The sequence below is a fragment of the Thunnus maccoyii genome, chromosome 7, assembly GCF_910596095.1.
Source record: "Thunnus maccoyii chromosome 7, fThuMac1.1, whole genome shotgun sequence".
Lineage (NCBI taxonomy): Eukaryota > Metazoa > Chordata > Actinopteri > Scombriformes > Scombridae > Thunnus > Thunnus maccoyii.
The window spans coordinates 26,632,346-26,657,189 of NC_056539.1; the positions used below are offsets into that span (position 1 = coordinate 26,632,346).

The 24,844-nt window shown below is 38.5% G+C and overlaps 1 protein-coding gene across 3 annotated transcripts in view; it reads right to left on the reverse strand.

The window, feature by feature from the left end:
* Positions 1–24,844, reverse strand: part of LOC121900258 (ephrin type-B receptor 1-like) — a 106,476-nt gene that overhangs the window by 43,088 nt on the left and 38,544 nt on the right. For all 3 annotated transcript variants that reach the window (XM_042416427.1, XM_042416426.1, XM_042416425.1), the window contains exons 6-9: positions 17,493–17,648; positions 11,377–11,639; positions 7,660–7,735; positions 5,636–5,760 (exon numbers count right to left, since the gene is read on the reverse strand). In XM_042416427.1, coding sequence (XP_042272361.1) covers positions 5,636–5,760; positions 7,660–7,735; positions 11,377–11,639; positions 17,493–17,648 — 620 coding nt within the window. The remainder of the gene's footprint in view (positions 1–5,635; positions 5,761–7,659; positions 7,736–11,376; positions 11,640–17,492; positions 17,649–24,844) is intronic.

The following is a 24,844-nucleotide window of genomic DNA, read 5'->3' on the forward strand; positions in this document are numbered from 1 at the left end:
ACCTAATCAATGCAGAGATAACGTTTCCTTCAAAATGTATTTAGCAGAACAAATTAGTAGTATTTAAGGAGACAGGGTCGAAAGATGTTACACTACCTGCATTACTTCTGAGAACGTACAGTCAATATTCACATGACCACAAGCGATTTCTTGTCAGTAAACATCGGTTGTTTTAATCATTTCAACATAAGACGATGTCGTTATTCGTCTAGTCAGGAGAGTCTCTGATTGCCAGATAAATCAACAGATAATATATCAACTACATTCAATTCTGCACAGGAGACTCTGAAAATCTGATGAAATGCTTTCAGGTGCCACATTCTGATAGTAATTGACTGGAATCACATTCAATGAGCTCTCAGAGGTCTTTCTGACATTTCATGAAAGTTTCGGTAAAACAGAAAATCAGTAAAGCGGATAGTTACAACCCACCTGCCATTATATTAGACATTAGACACTTGATCTGTGTGAGTAGATATGGTTTTAGTAGCATTTCAAAAAATGTGAATAAGACAGAAAAGAGCATGTGAATGTAAGATATCAACATTATACTGTTCATCCTTGATGCATATACCAGCATACATTCATTATTAAATATCTTACTTAATTTGGTTAAAAGCTGAAAGCTATTTAGAAAAAAAAAACATGTATTGTAAGGCAAATTTAGTAGTAATAGTTAAGAACTCATGTAATGATGAATTGTAGTTAATACTGTATTTATATGGTTTTATGGAATTTATAGAATTAGCACATAGCCCACACCGTCACAAACTTTAAGAGCGGCCAATAATAACCATATCAATAAAACGAAACACACAAACAGACTTTCTCTCCTCCCCTTGTGTGGCACAATAAAATTATAGCCATACACTATGTCATGCTGGAAAATTGGAATCTGTGAGCGAATCCTCTGGAGTTATGGACTTTAGGCCTGAGCGTTTTCATCAAAGAGAATAGATAAGAAAAAGAGTTGACAAGAGTCTTGAGCGTTTAAAGTTTGCAGTTATGTTTGTGGTTCAGACTTTCTGTGAGTTATGGAAGCACCAACTCACTGACAGTATGTATTAAGAAGAAAGAAATGAGTACAGAGACTTGCATTGGTTCCCCTCAAAAATGCCCAAACTATTTTCTTCAGTTTTGTAAACTGGATAAGAAGATGGCAGGGAATCAAATGTGGGCTGTGGATGAGGAGGCATGTTGTTCTTTGTGGTGTACCTCACACAATCCCTTGTAGGTGCTTTGCTTTTTTTTTGTTTGTAATGTGTCTGCAGTATCTGTTTTTGCAGCTGTTGGCAGTGCTTCAGAAAAGATGACGATAGTCTTATATTTAGCTTTGGGTGATAGATATACTTTTAATTTAACTTTCAGTGTGCCATTGACTGAATTACAAAGAAACCACATGCAGCCCAAAATGCGTCCTTTCTTTGAGTTTTCTTCTTTCCTGATGCATTTGATGGGAAAACAAACAGGTTCTGAACATTTCACTCTTAAATCAGAGCCCTCACCTGCGCCACAGGATTGACAATCCGATCGCGCTTTATTTTATGGTACAATTCTGCTGTAATGTGTCACAAATTACCCTCTACAAAAGTCTAATAAGTGGGAAATAAAGATGCGATGTCCTGGCAGCTTCCATGGCTTAATGTTACTGGGGCCGGATAGTGACATGGCATTAAATGGTCTGATATCTTAACTAGTATGGGGGTCGGGTGTCGAGGAAGCATGTACTACACTATGTATTACCAATACAGGCTACGAGGGACAAGTGAAGTAGCGAGCAGATGTGACCAGATGTGGTCTGACTTTAGTTTACGGTACAGTTTTCTTCTAATGAGCAACAAATGACCCTGTAAGTAAGTGAAACTATGATAATTAAAGGCCAAACAAATGTATTGTCCTCTGAGCTCTTAGTGTTTTGACTATTATAAAGGCTATGACCGAAATAAAATGGCATTACATTCATTTAATTACAGCCTTTGTTGTCTAATTAAGCTATCGTGGATCCATGTTGGTAGCACTGAATGTGGTGTCTAACTACTAATTACATAATTTGGTAGTTAGGGTAGAATAGCATCTAACTGTTGTATATTTTGGATCTGATATGGCATTATATTTGATTTCTAATTAGACTATGATCTTATAAAATGGTGTTTAATAGTGTATTAGCATCTTCTATTTGCTTTAGAGTATAATTTGGTATAGTAGTCTCTAAGTACAGCGTATTTTGGGTCTAATACAGCATTGTATGTGGTTTATAATTACAGCATAATTTAGATGTATGGTGTCTAATTAGGGTTTAACTGTGTTTGTTTACTGTCTAATAAAAGTGGTATTATTTCTAGTTTTTGTCTAATTTGATTTAAAAAAAAGTATGGCTTATTATGTCTTACTAGCATACCTTAAAATAAAACATAATCGACGTTCTTTATTCAGGCTGTAGTTTGATTATTTAACTCTGACAGCAAAGTGTTTGGTGCTTTACTCTCTTGGTTCATACAGTACAGGTTAGGATCTTGTTCACTACAGAGCAGCTGGAGGCCTGATTGCTTCAGTCAGACAGGATCTCTAGTGCCTCACAGAGCAGACCTGTGCAAGCTTTGATTTCAGCACTGGTGAGTAAATTGTTGCCTTACTCTTTTTTATCTTTAAGTGATTTAGCTGGGGAGATGTAAAGTTCCTCCACTGCTCTCCAGATGTTGACATGCACCACAGAAAGCAGAAGAGTATTTGCCACCAATTACGTTCATACTTTACTTTTTTTCAAGACACTAAAAATAATTGAAACAAGAGTAACAGTGCTTTTAGAGCTGAAAAAGTCATTTTTCCAGCAAAAATACCAAAATGTCACTGTAAAATGTGATTAGTTAATACTTTTGTTTTTCATATATGAAAATAAGCAGAATATTTGGGGATTTTGGACTTTTCATTGAATAAAGTAAATAAATAAACAGATTTCCTGCAACAATCATTTGTTGCAGGAAGCCCTGAGTGCTTTCATAAGAGTCTATCATATTGGTTTCTGATGATGTAAGTACTGTTTGACTTTTATTGTTCTGCAATCTGACTTTACTTCAACTTGAAGTAAAGCGGACCGGAGATGGTCTACAAAGCGGAAAGTCAATAAAAAAGGTAGAAATACGTCATGGGAGAATGTGTAAGTACCTCTTACACCATGCTTTTATATCCAAGTCCAGCAGGAGGTGAGACTCTTTTCTTCCATTTTTAACACAGTGCTTCAGAGTAGGAAGAATAGAGAACTCTTCCAAAGAGTTTGGTTAAGAGAGAATAATGACATTTATCTCCAAGCATTTTTATTCCCCCATCAGCACACTGTCTGATCGTACAGTAGGCGAAGGATATTAGGCTACAAAGACTCAGTTGGCATATATCTTCTCTTTGTTCAACTTCAACTGCCAGGGAAAGATCATTACTTCAACATCCTGGCCTGGACAAATGGATGGTTTCCTGCAGAGATGTTTGTCTCTCTGTGAGGACAGACTGTTCTACATATATGAAGAAGACTATGTAAAATCAGAGGTCTGTGCTGATTTCATCACCAAGAATAGCAAAGTGAAAAAACTGCATCAGAGCTGTAAAATAATGTCACACTGTCATCGAGAAAATGACCGATGAAGCAGCTCTAAATTTGTAGCTTATTGTTGAAATATTTAATGATTTAACTAGGATGGTAAAAGAGATAAAAGTTTAATTATTTTTGTCTACATCACTGTCCATCATTATCTTTGAAATCTTCATGAGTTGCTGCTTCATTAATTGATTCAAGTGAAGAGAGACCCATGAGACCTGTACGAGTTCTCACAGTGTCTTATGTGAGTTGGTTGATTTAATTGGAGATCCTGAATCTCCTTTTTGTGTTTCACACTTTATAAAACCGTGACACTTTAAAGTACTTCATCACTTGTACATACACAGCTTTATTAGATTCAATAAATCAATAAACCCTTCTTTTACAATTTAGTTGAGCTAATGTAGTCTTACTGTTTGACAAGAGTCCACTCTAGCCACTTGTTAATGAATGGATGCACATTTATGCTGCATGACTTCCATCAACAATTAATGTGTCCTGGAATAAAGAGAGATTCTCCATCACTGTGAAACCCTGTCAGCATGACTACAGGCCCCATGAAATATGCATTGTAGCTCTACGATCAATCTTGACTTATTAGGAAATAATATATGATAATAAAAGATGATCCATGAACTGAACTTTTTAATAGACATCTAGCACGAGTGTGAGAGAAAATATATAAATGACAGGGATTACAAATCTAACAATTATGTTGACAGGTCTGTGCCCTCAGCTGTCCTTAATTAATCATCATGTCAGGTCTATAAGGAGCAGCATTCGCCACCAAACTAAACATTTTTTTATTAACCAGGATCACCCGTGTTAGGTGGCAGAATATTACAAAAAACACTGATTACTGAATGGTCATTATATTTTGAGGGAAACTGCTAATGGGCATATTTAAAAGTACAAAACCACACATCACAAACACAACAAATCAGTCATAATCACTGTTTTTGTGTGCATTTGACATGGTTGTCACAGTGGGCATCGCTGTATTTTAATTATTATGAGCTCAGATAACTGAAACCTGCATGTATTTTATATTAATGTCATATTATGTCCATATTTACTTTTAATTCTCTTGTTCTTTGGATAGTGTGGATGAAAAAAACATGCATTGATTAAATAATGAAAGGTAGTGGTTCGTCCTCGTTGACCTATTGTTCTATTGTTTTTTAGGGTTTTTCTTTTAGGTTTATTTCCAGACAGAAATATCTCAACAAATATCGGCTGGATTGAACCATGAACCTTTGGACAAACACCTGTTGTCCCCAGAGGATGAATCTTAAAGACTTTGATGATGTTTTGACTTTTCCTGTACCGTCACCAGCAGGTTGACATTTGTGGTTCAGAGTGAAATGTCCCAAAAACTGTTGAATGGATTATAATGTAATTTGGTGTTTGTGAACTTTCATGATCCCCTGACTTTTCATCTCAGTGCCATCATTTGGTTAAAAGTTCGTACTGTCCAAAATTTTGGTTGATCTCTCTGACAGATTATCTTTGCAATGAGTATTTTCACATAGCCACTAGCATGTCTGTAAACTCTTTTTTTCAAATTCTTTAACTTTTGGATAGTCCAGGTTGTTATCTTTTGATAGTGGGATGTCTTTTTACTTCATCTAATTACCTGAATGTCAGTGCGTGGGTTTCTCAAGGTGTTCCATTAACCAACTCACCAATTTTTTGTAGTCCTCTGAGTAGCTAATTTGCCCAGCATCTACAATATGTATATATAAAGGACCTATTGTGATGCTTGTCCATTTAACTATTGAATGTTGTGCAGACTGAAACTTATATTCCAGCAGTAAGTTAGAAAACATAAGTTTGTGAGTTTTTTCACTTTTATCAAAGTAAGTTTGAGCTGAAGTATTTAAGAAACAGCAAGAATGTTGCTGCTCTTCAGTAACGGTCCTGATAATAGATGACTTAGATGTAGTTGATATTGATTTGCCTGTTTTATTGACTCTAATGGATTACCGGCTGTGAACATCACAACAAAAAGCACATGGACACACACAGACATTTATCATCCCACTCTACCTTGTCATAGTATCGTATCTCATAGTCGAGGATAATTCCGTTGGGCTGCTCGGGCTGTGGCCATGACAACGAGAAACTGCGGCTCGTTGAGCTCACTTGGTGCATTATGGGAACTACTGAGGGAGCTGTTAAAACACACACACACACACACACACACACATGCACACATAGGTACACACAATCAATTAGGCAGTTAAAGGATTTGCTAGCATGCTTAAACACCATAAATATGGAAATATAGAGTGTAATGTAATGACATATTGCCAAGGACTATTTACACCCAAAGGAGAAAAAATGTTTCCTCACCCAGGCTCATGAAAACAAATTACTGCACTTGTCACTGATGGAGCAACAAGAGTTATGTCTGCAATGCATTTTTACCCGTAATTTTAGGAAGCAGAAGCTGTTGGCTATAATGCATTTCATAGTTTTGCTTCTGGGATCTTTTTATGAGATGGTTTTCATCACATTTGCGCTTTACTTGATAGCTAACAGTGGAGAGTTGAAGGAATCAGGAAAGGGAGACTGATACTACACAAGCGCGAGAAGTATCACATTTATGTATTTTGCATTGAGATGAGTATCTTAAAGGTGCAGTGTGTAGGATTTAGTGGCATCTACTGGTGAGGTTGCAGATTGCAACCAACTGAATAGCCCTCCCTTCACCCTCCCCTTCCAAGCGTGTAGGAGAACTAGGGTGGCCGCGAAACTCGTGAAAAACATGAAAGGCCCTCTCTAGAGCCAGCGTTTGGTTTGTCCATTCTGGGCTACTGTAGAAACATGGCGGTGCAACATGGCGGCCTCCGTGGAAGAGGACCTGCTCCCTATGTAGATATAAAGGGCTCATTCTAAGGTAACAAAAATACAACGATTCTTATTTTCAGGTGATTATACACTAATTATAACATACTTATGAATATTATATTCCATTTCTGCCAAGTCTGTTCCAACAGATGCCACTAAATTCTACACACTGGACCTTTAAAGGAATAAAAAACAAATATTAATGTTCCCTCCCAAAAAATAATTCAATTTGTTTCACTGGTTTCATGGTGATCCTGTTTGAAACCATTATATGGTAAGTTTAGTATGCATAGTGTGCATCTTACACAGCTGAGTCATCATCTGGCTGCCATAATCCTCAGTAAATGCTGTGATACCCCATGAGCCAAATACCTCCTCCGTCATCATAATTTTACACCATGAACGAGCTGTCACCTGAAAACCTCACAGCATTTTTTTAATATTGCCACAATTGACATTTTACAGAGTTCTATATATGTCGAGTGAGTTTCAAATCCTTAGGTCCCATGAAATATGCTCAAAACCCTTTGCATAATTTTAAAAAACCCCTCCCGCAGTCAAGCCGAAAATAAATCAGTTCTTGTTGAGTCCTAGAAGATTTCAGGGATAAGAGAGGTTTGCATCCGGCAGCAGCTACAAATGTGCTCAAAAAGCGGCGGGGTGACAATGGATCATGTTTCGATTACGAATGAGCCCGGGTTGCCGTAGATGAGGTAAATGATGTGTTTTCCATCAGAGGAAAGCGGCTTTTAACTCTAAATTTGGGTAGCGGTAGAAATATCGCTTGTGTCTGTCTCTATAAAGTATTGATGGAGCAGTAACTCAGCTCACTTTATAGTCTGTAAGAATTACACTGTCAGAGACTGAGAGAGGGGGACAGAGAGGAGGGCAGGGAGAGCGAATAGAGGCAAAAAAAAAGAGAATTGAGGGAGAGGCAGGGGGGAAAGAGGAAAAACAGAAGGAAAGCTGTGGATGTGCAGGAAAGACAGAGAAGGGGGAAGAGAAGGGGAGACAGAGGGAGAGAGATGACAAGCTTATAACATGTTTTATGAATTAAAAGGCTGTAGCTCAATTTCCTTTATCCCCCTAGCCATCCCTCCCTCACATAATCCACTGTGCCCCAGGGTATACTTTACACACACATCCACAGATAATTGCACGCACACACACACACATACATGCACTGACATATGCATGCAGCATTTGCACTCCCTACTCACCAGCTTGATTGGTTGTAATGTTGATTGACAGTTGCTGGGCGGGATAAGGGCTCTTGTTGGAGACTCCGTTGATTGCCTGCAGAATATGAAGTGCAATGGTCAGTAATTCCGCTTTACAGACATTAACAGCTATTTTAACTGACCGTTCGCTAGGCCCCACCCCTTCCTTGGTTACTGTTGCTATGCCTGTCAAGCTGTCCAATCTCACAAAGCAAATGTGCAGATTACAATGATAACACTGGCAGATGTAACACTTAAAATGGGTGGTTGATTTCAGCCAGAGGTAGACAAAAGCAGGCTTCTGCTTTCTAGCATTTCCTATCACCTTTGCAGTAGCTAATTGGTTAATTATGCAGTCTCCAACTGACTTTTTAATGTTTCCAGCTGTTTTAAAATGAGAACCTTGTAAAAGGGTCTTAGAAATTATGTTTAAAAATGACTAAATTGTTTTCCCAATTATATTGTGTTAGCTACTGCTGGCTGAATTATGTTGACAGGCAAACGATTTTTCAAATGAATTAAGCGCTACATTTGTATATCACACTGAAGTCAGACAGGAGGTCATGTGGATGACAGGCATACAAGACAAAGGACTTTGGTAGTAGAAACCGGGGGGAGTCCTGCATGTGGTTAGGGTTAGGCAACAAATGCACTTTAGTTAAAATTTGTGAAAGATTGTGGTTTCAGTTAAATGTTAATAAATGTGTTGTGCTTCAAGTCACTGCTGCTCTTTCAATCTTTCCTAACCTTAACCAAGTACTGCCAGTGCCTAAATATAACCGTAAAAAGTATAATATTGCTGTAGTCACTACCAGTGGACATTGTAGAGCAAGATAAGGTATTTTGGCAGAAACAATAATGAATTACATTGTCACTGAACATTTTACTCATACGTTCAATATCACCATTTTGGCAACTTGCCAAATACATTAATCAACAACATTTTCACAAGTAACAACACAAGTAAAGACGTACTTTATTGATCCCCGTGGGAAAATTGATCCTCTCTGTTTGACCCATCCGACACACAAACACAAGGAGCAGTGAGCAGATGTAGTGCAGAGTCCGGGGATCAACTAACCAGTTGGGAGGTCAGGGGCACTGACGGGAGTATTAACCCTGACATACATGTCTTTGATGGCAGTAGGAAACCGGAGCACCAGGCAGAAACCCACGCAAACACAGGGAGAACATGCAAACTCCATACAAAAAGGACCTAGGACGGCCAGAGTTCAAACCCAGGACAGTCTTGCTGTGAGGCAACAGTGACCACTGAGTCACCGTGCTGCTTCAAGGTTGGGATTTGATGGATACATGATATCATACTAAAAGTTTGAGGCTAAAGCTTCATGTCCTCAGCAAAAACTCAGCATCTTCACCAGCTGATAATCCAGAAGACAGAAATAAAGAAGCAGCATTGTTTTAGTATTGCAGTGTAGGGCTAATTAACCCTAGTATTATAGCTATGATAAGGAAAAATATAAGATCAGACTCATTCTAGCATAAACACTGTTTAGCTCCTTAGCTTACATACTTGAACAAGAAAGACTGAGGTTAGATACATACTTTATTGTTTGTATTTCCAAACAATATGTTTCACTTTTAACATTACGAGAGAAAAAGGCTTTTAGGATGAGGACTAACCGATGAGTTTGGCGTAATGCTGCATAATGCTACCTCGGACAAAGGGTTTCGATGAGGTTGTTCGAGTGTAAACTTTCACAAATCCAGTAAAGAGCAAAACATAGCTGCTAACATCACCCTAAACTCTGACATGTAACCCCACAAAATAATTTAGTATGAAATGCTCCTTCGCTTTGGAATTAACACTGAGTTATGTTACAACTGAAGGTAGGACACATAGACAAAAGAAAAGCACCACCCTCAAAACTCTTAATATACAGTATAGAGTATCACAGACCCTTTTTTTTAGCAAACAATCAATGTAATTGCAATCAGCAATGATGACATGGTTTTCATGTCAGTGTGGAAGCACTGCCAATGTCTACTTTACATTCTAAGGTCTCTGTCTTTCTCATCACATCATAGACACAATTAACTGGCTCAAGACCCCCTAATTAGCTGCCACATATTGTTATGAGCTCAGTTAGTCATTTTGAGAGTCAAAAATGTCTGCAGTCTTGAATATAAAAATCATTAAACATAGGTGTGGTCATTAAGCCTGATGGCTTAATCAAACCTCTATATGTAGTTTTGTTGGGTTTTATTTTGTGTTTTTCCTCTACTTGTGTTTCAGAATATAAAATCTTGCATGCCAAAATATAAATAAGACATTTCATAAGTCACTATTTCAAAATTCACTGATAATTTTATCAGCAAAAACATTTGCTTTGCAAGTACACAGACAGATGATACATGACATCGATGCCAGCCATCATTTTGCTCTCTTGTATCTCATTTTGGAATTAAAACAAACAAACCATGGATATCTTAATGGATATCCATCTGTTTCTTCGAAGGCGATTTCCTTCGGTAAACACGTCAAATTAAAATCAATACTTTTATAATCAACACTTTCATAATCAGGTCATTAGTCATTTTTTCCATTTGTCATTATTGATCCACCCGCTCCACAACAGTCATATTGAAAATGGATTAACTCAAAGTACATCTAGAAACAGATTATATCTGAGTGGATTCCTACAAAATAAATCATATCTCTTATTAATAGAACCACTAAACTCATTAATATACTGGGTTTTGAAAGCCTATAGAGCTTAAAGAGGTGGCCACATTTAGATTACATGAGATTTAAAAATCAATGCCTAAATGAGGAAAGTGAAGTCATACGCTCCCTTCCCTAAATAATTACAATGCAGATGACCTTGATTCAGGCACTCAGCCCTGATGGTAAACTGGGGCTATGATAGACGACTGAAAGTTCAACTCGCATTAAGGATATCGCAGTGGCCTTGTGGTTAGAGAGAACATGATATAACTGCAGACTGTGTATAAAAGCCCCCATGTCAGCAAGCATCTATGTAGCTAAAGTATCCTTGAGCATCAAACTGAATATCTGGCAGCTATTTGCATATTAAAACAAGGGTTGACGAAACTTTTAGCTCCAAGGTTGTTTTGGAAGTGAGAAATAAGTACTGTCTACTTTTTTCGAGTAGAAACTTTGTATTTTACATCATTATGCAACTTTGTAAGAGTTACATTTCAGACCTCCTTCAACACTTTATAAGTAGTAGCATAAGCATAGGAAGTAAGTAAAGGAAAACTATTTTCGATCACCTTCAGGCTTAAAAGATGGCTCTCAAAAGTTTATGACTTGCTCCTTTGTAGACAATGGTAGCTGAAATCATCTTGAGTCAGCGACTCAGAGTAATGGCAGAGTTGCTTCATCAATAAAGTGCTAAATACTGCACTCAGGGAAGAGCTTTAAAGCTATAAAGAGCCGATACCCTAAATCATGAATGTAGCTGGCTATGTTTTCAAGAAGCTATAAACATACAGACCAACAGCAAAGAGGTGGATTATGCTGCAAGAGGCATTAGAAAAGCTAAAGTTTTTTGATACTTTTTTTCACATCATTTTTCTGTTTCTGGGTTGTTACAAACTTATCAAAGCCACCTTTCAGGCCTAGAGACAGTCAGTGTTTAAAACTAAGAGATACATTTTCACTTACACTGAGCAGCATGCATACTAAACTAAATAAAGGTTTATAGGTCATCCCTCTCTCAAGGTACAAACCTGTATGTCAAATGTGTACGACGTGTGGGCCCGCAGCTTGCTGATCTCCACCCTTGTTTCCTTTAACGCCCGCTTGCCTGGAACATACACCACACTGTCATCACACGGCTGACATGCTCGTCGCTCACTGCTGTGGCACCGATGACATAAGACGTTATAGGAGAGGTCATCACGGTGCCCAGTGTCGCGTGGCGAGTGCCACTCCAGCAGCAATGATGTCTGGTTGACGAGTGAGACCACGTTGCGAGGAGCCGAAGGGACACCTAGAGAGAGAAATGATATGAGGGTAAGAAACTGAAAATGCGTGCTTCAGTCTGCCTTTTATTAATCTTGTAACTGGCCGAACCAAAGTACTGGGAATACAGTATCAACCAGATACAGATTAGTCTGTCAATTAAAAGCAAATTACTGCTTCACACCTGGATGCAATCAAACTTCATTATGTGGAGCACTGGTGGTGGTGAGAACATAATTTATGTTTGTAATAAGCGGTGCAGACTAATGGCTTACATATGAATATTTTTATTATCACAAGAAGTCTAGCTTTTAACACAAACCAAGTGGTTGTATAAGAAGAGCTTCACTGTGTCTATGCAATAAGCTATGTGTGGAAACAGTTTCATTCATTTCAATTTGTAATGGGAGTGAACCGTATTACATTTATTTATTTATTTGTGTGTCTTTTACAGAAGCTGGAGTATTACCGCCCTGTAACACACAATCTTTTCACAAATTTGACCTGTTACACAGATAAAAAATTCAGCACATCCAACAGTAATCCAGCTTGTGTCCCACGATGTAAGATTATGTGTACAAACACACCTATAAATCGGGTGACACCACAGGTGGAAATTAACATTAGCATTAAGTACTAATTTAAAAAAAACATTTGAGATATTTATACTTGAGTATTTCAGTTTGGTACTAATTTGTAATTCTACTTCACTACATCAGACAGGAAATACTGAACATTTAACTGCACTTAAGTCACACTTACCTAATGGCAGTAGTTACTAGTTACTTTTTAGAATCAGATTTTACATTATAGATAAAACAACTAGTCAATATATCATCATGTTGGTTAACAGAAAATTAATGGGTTTGATAAGTGATTAATCGTTTGTTGTATTTGTCGTATAAGCCTCACATTCACTGGTTCTAGCTTCTCAGATGTGAATATTAACTGGTTTTGTAGTCTTCAATGCTACTAAACCTAATGACTTTGGGGTTTGGACTGCTACTAGGAAAAAACAAGCATTTGAATGTGTCATCTTGGGCTTTAGGAAGTTGTGATGTATATTTTTCATAATTTTCTGGCATTTTATAGTATAGTGAGTAATCGAGGAAATAATCAGCATTAGTTTCATCCTGTTCTTGGTCACAGACAAAAATGAAGAATCAAATCTTAGCATGAAAAACTTGGAAATTTGGTCTTAAAGTTTCCAGTACCAGTGTTACTGGTTCTGCTGTAGGAATCTGGGCTCCAATGAACACTGTCTGTAATAGTCAGAAGGTGACCTAACAGCTCAACTTCAGGCAGAGACGAAGGCTTGCAGCAGTAGTCGGTGTTACACGGTGTTACACGGTGTTACACGGTGTTACATGGTGTTATACTGTCCTCACCGTCATTTTGCTTTTTTTAAATATAGAAATAAAACCCATTTAGCTCATTTTTGCATATCAGCGCCCACGTTCATCAAATAAAAAACACTCTAATTTGTAAAATACTAAGCATGTTATCAATACTTCTGTCCACACGTGCAGCAGAGTCATAGCAAAGTGTAGCGGATTCAGATTTCACTTGACCACATGACCAGAGCAAGGAGAAAAAGAAGGCTCTAGATTTAACCTTACAGCCTATTAATTACACTGTGCTACATTACAGAGAAATACAAAACTCCTTCAGAGTGAGACGTCTGTCCTCCCTCCTGCTCTCTGCTGTAAACACACGTAGCTGTTAGTGAGCAGCTGCTCTCATGTCTCTGCGGGTCTCCGTGCTTGTTTTTGGCAGAAACTCTCCCACTCTCTGCCTGCTCAACCTGCTCTCAGTGTGTCTCTCTCCGGATGGCAGGCGGGTTGCTCCGGTTCTAGTTCTAACGTTAAAGATCAAAGTAAGCGCTCTACAGATATTGAGCATCATCTTATCTTGTAAAATGTCTGGTGTAACCAGTAACACCGGTTTTGTCACAAGTTTATTAACCAGTGGGGAAATATTTTGACCGTGGCATCCCTACTTTGTCTGTCTTTCTACAGTCTGTCAGTCAGTCAGACTCTCTCTTGCTGTCAGCTCATCTCTTTGATTTTCTTTGAAGAGAAACTTGGGTTTTCTGGGTGTTAAATTGAGTCCTAATCGCACACCCAGAGTTTTCACAAGGTTAAACCTAGCGGGTGCACTTCTTCTCGCCTATTCACACACGTCATAGTTATCACGACGCACACAGACACACACAAAATGACATGTTGAAACAAGAGCGGTTGAGATGAATTTGATATTCAACCTTGGCATATGTTGAATCACAGAGTCATAAGAAATGTCTGTGGCAGCCCTGTGGAAGATCTGTGTGTGTGTATGTATTTCTCAAACAGGCAGGCAGAGACACCCACACTGCAGAATCAAAGTGTTAGCAATCAGCGGGGGGTTGAAAATCTAAGTAGCACCATCTTATAAACATTCCTTCTGAGAGAGAGGCCCCATCAGAAACTGTGCATTCGTAATTATATGCACAGCGACACATGCGGCGTGTTGATACAGATATTCACTCAATTTAACTTTTTATCTAAATAGCACAACTACTTTTACACTGTCAGACACTCACAGCAAATACACATTCAGACGCAACACAGAAAGAAAATAACTGATAATCGTCTTTTAAATTGACCGTTTTTATTGTCACAACAATAGACACTATTTTTAAAGAGACGCAGTCTGTACTGAAGCCTTCAGCAACATCATGTTCTTCGATGAATGTTTTGTAAGTGGCTTTCACGGTATCAATCTGACCTATACACAAAAATACACTTCTGAACAACCCACATAGTTGCATACAGTACACATACACACCTCCTCCATACCTATGCAGCTCATGGCATACTGTGGGAATGATTTTCTGTCAGGTTACTATCCACATAATGTGCGCTCACTCTTCCATTTCACTGATCTGATTATATATCTAATTGAGTTTATACAAAATAGAAATAAACTGAAGCTCCTTCCTATACTGAAGTTCTGTCCCTCAGTTTTCAGGGTTTTCCCCTTCTTCGTCATTGCTGTTGTGTTTGGAAAAAAAAAAAAAGTATAACGCTAATTTGTTTTTGCCCTTGAATTGAAAGCACCAAGGTAATTCATAGAGCTGTGTAGGCTGAGTAGGTTGACACCTGACACTTTTTCACTGGGAAAGTTGATTTTTCTTCTATCAGCATCAATTTGAGAGTGTGCTGCCATTGTTGAGGTGAGGCTTTTCAGGTGCTTTCACTGTTGTCAGAATAGGTTAACTGCATAAATTGTTCCATAATCGCTCTCGCAAAATCATTTTTAACTTTCATTTCGAGATTACCTCTATAAAATTGTATATTGCAGTAGATAATGAGTGGTGACACTGGAATAAAAGAAGAATAAAACCAATCTCAAATACTGCAGCACGTAGCCTCAGTGATTTGAGATTTTAATGTAAGACATGAAATCCATGAGTTTTAATCCTCCTGAACTATCTTTTGGTGACAAATCACTATATTTTTTGCCTCTATGGATGTTTTAATTGATACCTTTCATACCTAACCTGTTTGGTGCGATTCAGATGAACTCTGGTGTGTTTGCTTTTAGGCTGGTGTGGAAGTTGTCAAACAAACTGGTACAGACGAACAAGTGGGTCAAGACTGCCTCAAAATAGGGTCACAGTCTGCTTCAAAGTGGACCAAGTCCATCCGCTGATCGTGAACACTCAAAAATGTAATCTGTGTAAACTATGTTTGGGCTATATTTACATAAGCTCATTGGGTAACACATGGTAACACATATTTGTGTCATTAGGTGAGCGAAGGGATTTACCCCAATATAGCAGAAAGTGAAAACTCAAAAAGATATGTAGTGTTTGTGTCCTACCCTGTGTAATTTGTAAGTTACTCATTAAAAAGTGAATGAATCCTAACAAGCACACAGTAACTTACATACAGACATACAGCATCAGGTGCAGCAGCAGTCTCAGCTATTAACATTTAGATTTAATTATTACTTCATGAGTTCTTTGTGATGTCAGAGAAGATAAGTAAACACATCAGGCTCAGTAAACCCCAATTTAACTAGATTTTGCTCTGTGGGTTCATGTAGCGCTGAAAGTGGCCAAAAGTGTTTAATAAATTAGTTGCTTGTCATGTCTGTGTGACTTCCTGCTTATAGCAGCTCTTAGGTTGTTTGTAAAAAAAAAGTCACTTACGATGGTAAAGAAATTACCCTGATTCTCTATGGGCTCAATGCACAGCATGCTCACTAGAGACTTCCACCAACCAAGACAGCTAACTTCTGGTTTAGCCCTCCGGCTAACTTGATTGGGGATAAAATGTGATCAGACCAAATGGATCAAATAGTGAAACGTTACAGGGGTTCGCTCAAAAAAAAAAAGAATCAGCTGATTTACAAATGTCTCTTTCACAATGTAATTCTATGGGAAAAAGTCTTTTTGGGCCCAATAGCATCACAATGGACCCAGAAGTTGTAATTACACAGTTTGGCTACTATGTCAAATTGTCTTCAAAGCCTGGTGCTGTTCCTGGGGTGCTTGGAAACAGACTAAAACAAACTAAAAGGCAACAATGTATTATTTTCTTCTTCAGTCCAGACCAACTGAACTGAATTACAGGTGAGAAATAAACCAACATGTGTGTTACTGGACAAACTACAGTAACATAGTATCATTTAATGTGTTTTTAAACCAGTAGTTTGTTTGTTCTTGTTGCATTTTTCCCCTCGTTTGCTGTTTTTTTTCTCCACAAAAATTCAATTGAACTAAAAGCCACAAGATCATTCACTACACACGTTGGTTAGATGTGTCTGGGACGGGACCTTGATTCATCCTCCATCTGGCTGCTAGCTACCGTTCTCTGTTTACAGGATCTGTTTAGCTCAAACTCGCAGAATTCGCCTTGTAGTTGGGTCGGACTGAGGTTGGATCATGTTCCACACAAATGAACTGCTTGAAAAAAAACAAAGAATTTGTTTGGGAATGGACCAAGACCATTTCTCTCAGTTCAGTTGTTTGAGTCTGCACTTGTATAATTGCTGTTTTCAGATCTGCCCAAACAAATCAAACCAAGGGGGAAAACTAACCAGAGTCTGATTTAAGAGTCCAAAGCTGGTAGACAGAGGTCAAAACCAGCATGCTGAAGGACATGTAAAGTAGGGCTCATAAATTGGTCACCAATAGTCACTGCAATGAGTCATCCAACCCAGCTGAGAGAAAATATCAGATATATTTTATATATTTCTCTGTCAGAATGTTGCAAATTCATCTCTGAATGTAAACAATTAAATAAAGAGCTGCCTGTGAATGAACCAGAGCTTTTTTAGCCCCCCAAAAAACATGCTGTTGTATCCAGGTCAGGAGGACGGTGTGAATAACACATGCCTACACCCAGTACACACACATGCACGCTAATACACACAGCTTCAGACTGTGAGACTAGCTACAGAGACAGTCCAGAATGATTCATGTCTCAACCTACTTACACCATCTCTCTGTGGAACTAAGTGGGAACGCCTCATCTTGCATAGCAATATAGCCTCTTCAACACACTAAACACAGAGTCACTTCAATGAAAAGCCTGAGGAATGTGGCAGCGTTATTACTTACTGCTCCCCAAAGACGGGAACATTGCGGCACACACTCGTCATCGAATGAGGTGCATAAAATTAGAGCTGGAATGATAAATCAAAGCAGATGTTGGCCTTTAATTTAATGATGAGATATGTGACTCTCAGTGTCAAACATGACTTCAGTCCAAAAATACCGCATCAGACTTCACAAACCTGTATTGGTCACACTGAGGCATAATCATATAAGCATAAGCTACTGGAAGGTTTATTTTTGTTTGTGTATGTGTTTGTTTGACGGAGACTGACTCACTGGTGCACACGTCCTCTGGTTTGTCCATGTCACCGCGGTAATAGCCGTTCCGACAACCACAGAGGGTGGCGGCCTCGATGGTGGATCGGCTGTTGAGTGGACATTGCTGACATAATCCTGCCCCCTGGGAGGATTTAAAGGTGCCTTGAGGACAAGCTGTAAAGAACGAGAGAGATGGGAAAAAACACGTAAGAAAAACACAATACACAACTCTTTCTCCTGAACATGAATAGAAGTCAACATGTTTTGTTGAGTCTTTTCTTAGTTGTGTAATGCTTCTAAGCCTTTTGTTTGTCTTGATTGAAAGACATCTGGTAAACTTTGTTTTAGAAAGACGCTGAACCAGTAGGGTTATTATAAGGTTGACAAAGCACAGAGGCGGATTTCTGAGGATAGCACCATATTATCTTGTTCAGACAAGACACAAAATCATTTTGTGTCGGCCAACAAAATCAGTGTCAGATGATGGTTTCATATCTCTGGTTCTCTTATCTGGGTCAGAGTTCTTTCTGCCCATAAATATCAACCGTATTATAATTCATGGTATGAATCACATATATGAATTCTTAAAGATGATGTCCTACTTTTCCCAACTTTTATTCATTCAGGGATGGCTCATGCTGAGGATACAGTAAATTCTCATTATTCAGCTTGCAGACATGCAGTTTCATTATTTGAACTGCAGTCCACCTGGACAAGTGGACAAGACTAGCTTCGTAATGGAGGTCTGAGTCAGTGTGGATCAGACGCTTACATAAGCTACAGAAGCTTCTATAGTGAATTCAAATTTGTATGTATCTGTCATCTACAGTTTTTAGGATATATGAAAGCTTTTCCCCGCAGATGATTGAATGCCAAGAGCCATCTGAAGGTGGCAGGACAGGTGTCCCTCTGTAGCCTCAAATTTGACCCACAGTGAAAGTATTACCACACGCCTGAGCCTTTGAAGTTATCTTCACTCATCACCCATAATATAATATGCATTTAATACGCATCTGTTACAAAATAACGTCTGCGCTTTCATCATCAAACACAGAGTCATTAAGAATTCTTTGTTTGGCACAGATTCGCAGTTCAACCAGTGGGAATCATCAGAAAAATGAAAAGCATTGAATGCACACAGTTCAAGCAATTTCATGAAAAAAAAGTAAGATTAAATGTTCTCACTCTTCTACATCTCTGTACTTTTTCCAGCATTTGTTTCAAGCTGCATTTTTAATTTTTGACATAACTTTTGATTGCAATAAAGCTACACCTTTGCCTGAGCATGATGTCATAGACCACAATCATTGCTGGAACAGTAAATATTTCACTGGCTCTTTGAACAAAATAAGCAGTGTGTTAGAAACAGAGCTGCCTCACCTAACCTCAAAGATATTTTAAGCTTGTACATAGACAGGCCTGCCTAACTCTGTGTATTTGCTCAGAATTCACAGCACAATAGAAATTTCAATACAGTACACGTAGCACCGTGTAGCATTCTTGACAAAATATTCAGAGCAGCTGTCAGAATGCTCTTCATGTTTCAGAGTACAGTGTAGGCTACTTCTCAATTATTTGTCGGTTGTATGTTAAGTACCTTGTTCAAGGTATTATGATTGTAGCTCAGGTTAGCCATTAAATGATTCCAAGCTGGTGCAGCAGTTCAATTCTTCAAAGCTCCAATTTATGCAGAAACACTGCCACTACGGCACTACTACGACTGGCTGCGTGTGTGACTGACAACGAGTACTGAGAGTATGTAACAGCCAAACTGAAGGAAGGGGTTTGAAGCTCAAGTGAAGTACAAATGGTGGGAAAAAACTTTGTTTCATTTCTTAAGTCAATATAGGAATTACTACAAGTGAATGTACAAAATGATGGTTTCACATTTACATAACAAATTCACATTCACTTAACAAATTGACTTTTTGTAGACTTTTTAAGTCAACATTCAGACAAATGACCTGTGCGCTGAACTGATAGCGGCAAGCAAATTTAATTTCACAGCAATAGTTTTATCTAACAGAGATCTTCGCCTTCAATTTTCTTTTTTTTTTTTTTTGGACGTGTGCTCTGTACTCTGTCAGACTTGTTAAGTTATACATACAGTATCACATGTGAAGTTAAGAGGACATTGTGTCCCAAAAGCAGGTCTGTTTCATATTCACCCATGGGATTACATAAGTGCCTTTTTGATGAGGGCCAATACATTCTGAATTATGACTATAAGTCAAAAAAGAGCTGAACAAGAACACAGAAAGGTGTGAAATGAGAAATAAGACTGAACCACAGGCTCTGCCAAAAGGCTGCAAAAAAAAACCAAATGAGGTTTTTAATGTTACTTTTTTTTACAGTTCTGATTTATCATTAGCACTTTGTTTTCCTCCCTTCGCTGTAATGAATGTTCACTTTATCTCCAAGATGTTTTAAATGCTGTAAGACCAAAATGCAAATGTTACATAGATTTATGGTGGAAGACAGAAGAGGATTGCATAAGCAGGCTTTTAAAGAGTCCATACAAACTGGAGCTAAAATAATAACATGAATTAAGCGAGAGAAGTAAATTTAAGTGCCAGCAAGTTAAGAACCTCAGACTCACTTAGTCAAATGTTAAAGGGTTTAAGGATCAGACATATTTTGTTCAAGAGAGACCAAAAATGGTAAAATTAACAAAGAAGGAAACAAATAAAGACTTGAGAGAAAGAGAAGAGAGAAAGAAACAGGAGAGAATAAGGGGAAGAGAAACACAAAGAAATTGTAGCTTTTGTTCTCGTCTCTCAATAACAAAGTATTTCTCCAGTACGATTGTGTTCTCGCCCCTAAAATATTATATTATTTCTTGGTTTTGCCGATGCTTTTGTTCTAACTCGATTTACAGTGAAAGACGCTGTTATTTGCCCCTATGTTTACTGCACATTACACTGTACATGATCACATAGTATATTATATTATATTATATTACATATAATATTGCAGGAGATGATGTTTGTTGCCAGCAAGAGGTACTTGTTTTATCACCTGGAAGTTACGTAACATCAGTAAACTGCACTCTCATAGGACTTAAATGTCCTGTCCTTATTGTACAGAGGGCATAGTTAATACCTTCAGCCCCCTTAATTTTATTTGGATCTTAAAGGATATGGCTGGTGATTTTATATACTTTTCTTATTGTCAGCCTACTTACACAACCTCTTGACTTTGTACTGAAGTTCTTTGAGAAGCAAAGTCAAGAGGTTGTGATAAGCTCGAGAGGCTCTTTAAACACAACTACATTCCTGCGCATGTGCACTGGTGTCTGCCGTACAAGGAACTACTCTCTGGAGAGTGAAAATATGATTGCAGTCTTTGGAGGTATTTCTGTAGAAACTACTATAACCATGGTTTTGGGGGTGAAAGAACATGTCACATGGACCACAACGGAGGTCTACGGCAGAGGAATACGATACATCAGGTTTTGGATACACACACTGTATCTGTAAGTAGGATCAATTCATGGTTGGTTTATCTCAGAACATTTGCTGGCAATAAGAAAAATGTAGAAAATCGGTAACCACAATACCATGAAGAGTAAACAATCACATGTCTTTGATTTTAATGGGCAAGCACTTGCGTTGTGATGCCTTGTGATGCAATGTGATGTGATGTGATGTGATGTGATGCGTTGCGTTGTGATGCGTGAAGTTGCGTTGCAATGCATTACGTTGTGTTGCGTTGTGATGCAATGTGATATAATGTGATGTGTTGTGATGTGATGTGATGTGTTGTTATGTGATGCGTTGCAATGCGTTGCGTTGTGTTGTGATGCGATGGGTTGTGTTGTGTTGTGATGTAATGTGATGTTATGTTATGTTATGTTATGTTATAAATCCATTATAAGTCGATGGTTGATTCTGTACACACATCTATTGCATGTCTGTCCATCCTGGGAGAGGGATCCCTCCTCTGTTGCTCTTACTGAGGTTTCTTCCATTTTTTTTTCCTGTTAAAGGGTTTTTTTAGGGAGTCTCTCCTCATTTGAATCGAGGGTTTAAGGATAGAGGATGTATTACTGTACAGATTGTAAAGCCCCTTGAGGCAAATTTATGATTTGTGATTTTAGGTTAAATTTGACTTGACTTGGCTTAAACAGAATGCAAACCCTTAAATTAGGGCAATATGATTAAGACCAACATCACAACATTAATAACAACACTGTATATGTCATGATATAGCAAATGTGTGCAAAATCATATGTTAATTAATAACAACTGATAGTCATAAAATGAACTAATCCGGGTCCTGATGGTGCTTCACTCTTTTTTGCAGTGCATTCTGAGCTAGAATCGTTTTGGCACTGATACGCCATCGAAAATTCGCTGAGTCCACAAGTAGTTCGCTACCATCTGAACTGTAGGGGCTGGTGAAACACATCCTTAGAATAAAAAGCTGTGAAAGGCTGCAGGAGAGTGTTACCACTGGAGCTGCTGCTTCTTGTTCCAGCTCTGTTGCGACTGCCAGACATTTTGCTGCCATTCTAGCCAGGCCACAGAACGTGTCTCACTCATGGCTCCACTCCACTATCTTTACACACTATTTGCTGAAGCAGCTTGTATCTCTGAAGTGTGAAATTAATTTGCGAATGTATATAAATGCCTATTTCTAGTGGAAATCGACATGAACTGAATATAGAATAATACAATTCATGTTACTGACTAAGGAATGTTATGGTTTCCCCTCCAGCGGACATCAGGGGTTGGAGGCTGGTAGGTCTTAACATTAACTTGGACCACAGTGGTTTAAACAGAGTGACCAACCAAGGAAGCAATCGGCATCATAGACTGTATATGAAGATGGATGTAGCTAGGTGTGACATCACCCATTGGTTTACATCGGAGCCAATTTGAAGCCTACAGTTGCTGTTTACGGTCGGCGCAATCGTTTTCATTGGGAGCTAGAATCTTCCAAATAAGAAATGTGGGGTGTTCCCTTTCACGCTCTGGAAACACTCCCCACTACCTCAGACCAAAGCTAACGCTAGCTTACTGGGAACACTGAGCAGTGCACACTTGAGCTTACATTAGCTACCACCGTAATTAAGTAACATTGAACTTACTTAAACATTGCGACAATAGTCTGACTCAGTGCAAGTCATGGAGCTGGGGAAAAGAAGCAGGTAAGCCAACTGTTGATCAATGCCCACATGGCAGAAATCAAAACCTAATATAAGTCTTCAAATCTTATTAACAGAGTAATAATTTCCAAAATGAAAGACAGAAATCTTATTTGAGCACCAAAATGTAGCGATTAACACAATACCGACTCATTGAAAAAAATGACTGAATTAGTATTTCTAGAGAGAAGTTGACACTTTTTAAATGGGAGTCAGTTGAAACCAGAGAGTTTTTGGAGTCAGCGTTTAGCGGCATTCAGTGGCATTGACATACATCTTAAGGTACTTCCACATTAGCTTCAGCCTCAAGCTGTAGTAGTTGCCAGCATTAGACTCTTTAAACCCTTTAAACCTGTCGCAAAGTGGTCATACTACTTGAAATGTAATATCCATCATGCTTTCTCAAATATTCAAATTATCTTTAGTTACAGTTTTTCTAATGTTTCCCACCGTCTCCATTCGCCTCCCTCCTCTTCTGTTTGTCTATGTCTGTCTCCCTCTCAGTTAGCTTCTTTATATTCACAAATCTACCTTTCTTTGAAGTCATCCCTTCAGGAGTGTCAATGGCTTATGCCTCTGTGAATGTGTGTGTGTGTGTGTGTGTGTGTGTGCGCGTGCGTGCGTGTGTCTTGAATAGGCAGATAGACATCTGGCTTGTCAAGGTCATTTATTCAACAACCTTGCTCATACACATGGCGCGTGTCACCATGGCAACAAGTCTTGCTCCCTCTCTCCATTAGTTATCTCTAGATACCTCTCTGTACAGTTATCTCTGTCTGTCTTTCTGTGTCCAGCTGTCTGAGGATTTCAAACTACTGACCCTACATATGCATGCGCATGTTGTGTGTGTCTACGTTTGTGCACACACACAGTAACATAGGAGGAAAAGACCGAAACATTGATTTGGTTATAGTGGCTTTTCATCAAAAATCTAATTAAGCAGTGTGTTGTGCCTCCAGTATGATACACAACAATCCATTAATGTTATTCTAATGTGTCATTCTGATCAAACACATGCATTGACTGTTTTTTTTTTTTATTGTTTTTTACTGAGTTTTTGTCGTCTTAAAAATTCAAGCCTTCTAAGAGTTCTGGAAATATTTGGGGGATTTTTGTATTTGAAATGTCAAATTTTAAGAAGTTAATGGAAGCAGCTACTCCAAAATGTTCACAGTTAGTCATATAAATGTATTTAACGTCTAAATCAGTACCTTATCTGGCGTGGATAGGATGGACAAAAATAAAAAAACGCCTTTGAAGAAGAAATCAAGCGACTCACACAGCAGAAGAGCCATCATGTAAATGCGACAAATGTACTGAACGAACGGGGAGACAAAGAGAAAGAAAATGCAAAAGACAGGAGAGATAGATAAATGAGCACAAAGAAAAGAATACAGGGAGAAAAAGAAGGAGTCGCCAAAACACAAAAAGAGAGAGAGAAAAAAAGATTTATTCTTCTGTTTCCCTCAGTGCCTTTAGCCAGCTGTGTGGAGTCATGCAGAGACCATGTTGATGAAAATTGTGTAAAGTTGGCATACAGGCTCACTGATCAATTATTAACTACTTGCACAACTTTGAGTGTGTGTCTGTTTGTGTATATGTGTGTGTGTGTGTGTGTGTGTGTGTGTGTGTGTGTGTGTGTGTGGTAAAAGGCCACAGGTTTTAAAAACACTTAGAGCATAGTTGGAGTCCACAGCGGGGGTAGTTTGTGTGTTTGTTTGTGTTTGATGGAAGTGCTGACATTTATAGTGTGGTGCAAATCAAGTAAGGGCCTATTTAAATATGTGTTTATTTTACACACACACACACACACACACACACACACACACACACACACACACACACACACAGTACTTTGATGTTGAGCCAGTTTTACCGTATGGTTTGCACAATATACAGGTTTTGGTGTAAAATAAACACCATCTCTGTGGCCTGACACAAAACACACACACACACACACACACACACACACACACACACACGCACACACACAAAGACAACCATCTGTTCTAATAGTGAGTCCACTGCTGCCAAGTTGTTATCAGCTGATTGGCAGGAGAGCACACACCAAAAAGATGCCAGCTCAGAGGAGACAGACTGGACATGATCTGTCCCACGACATCTTAAATCAACGTTGAAGCACATCAGCTTTGAGTAAAGCACACAAGGCAGGTATATGTAGACATGCCATCGCAGAGTCTGTCACATCATATCGACTGAG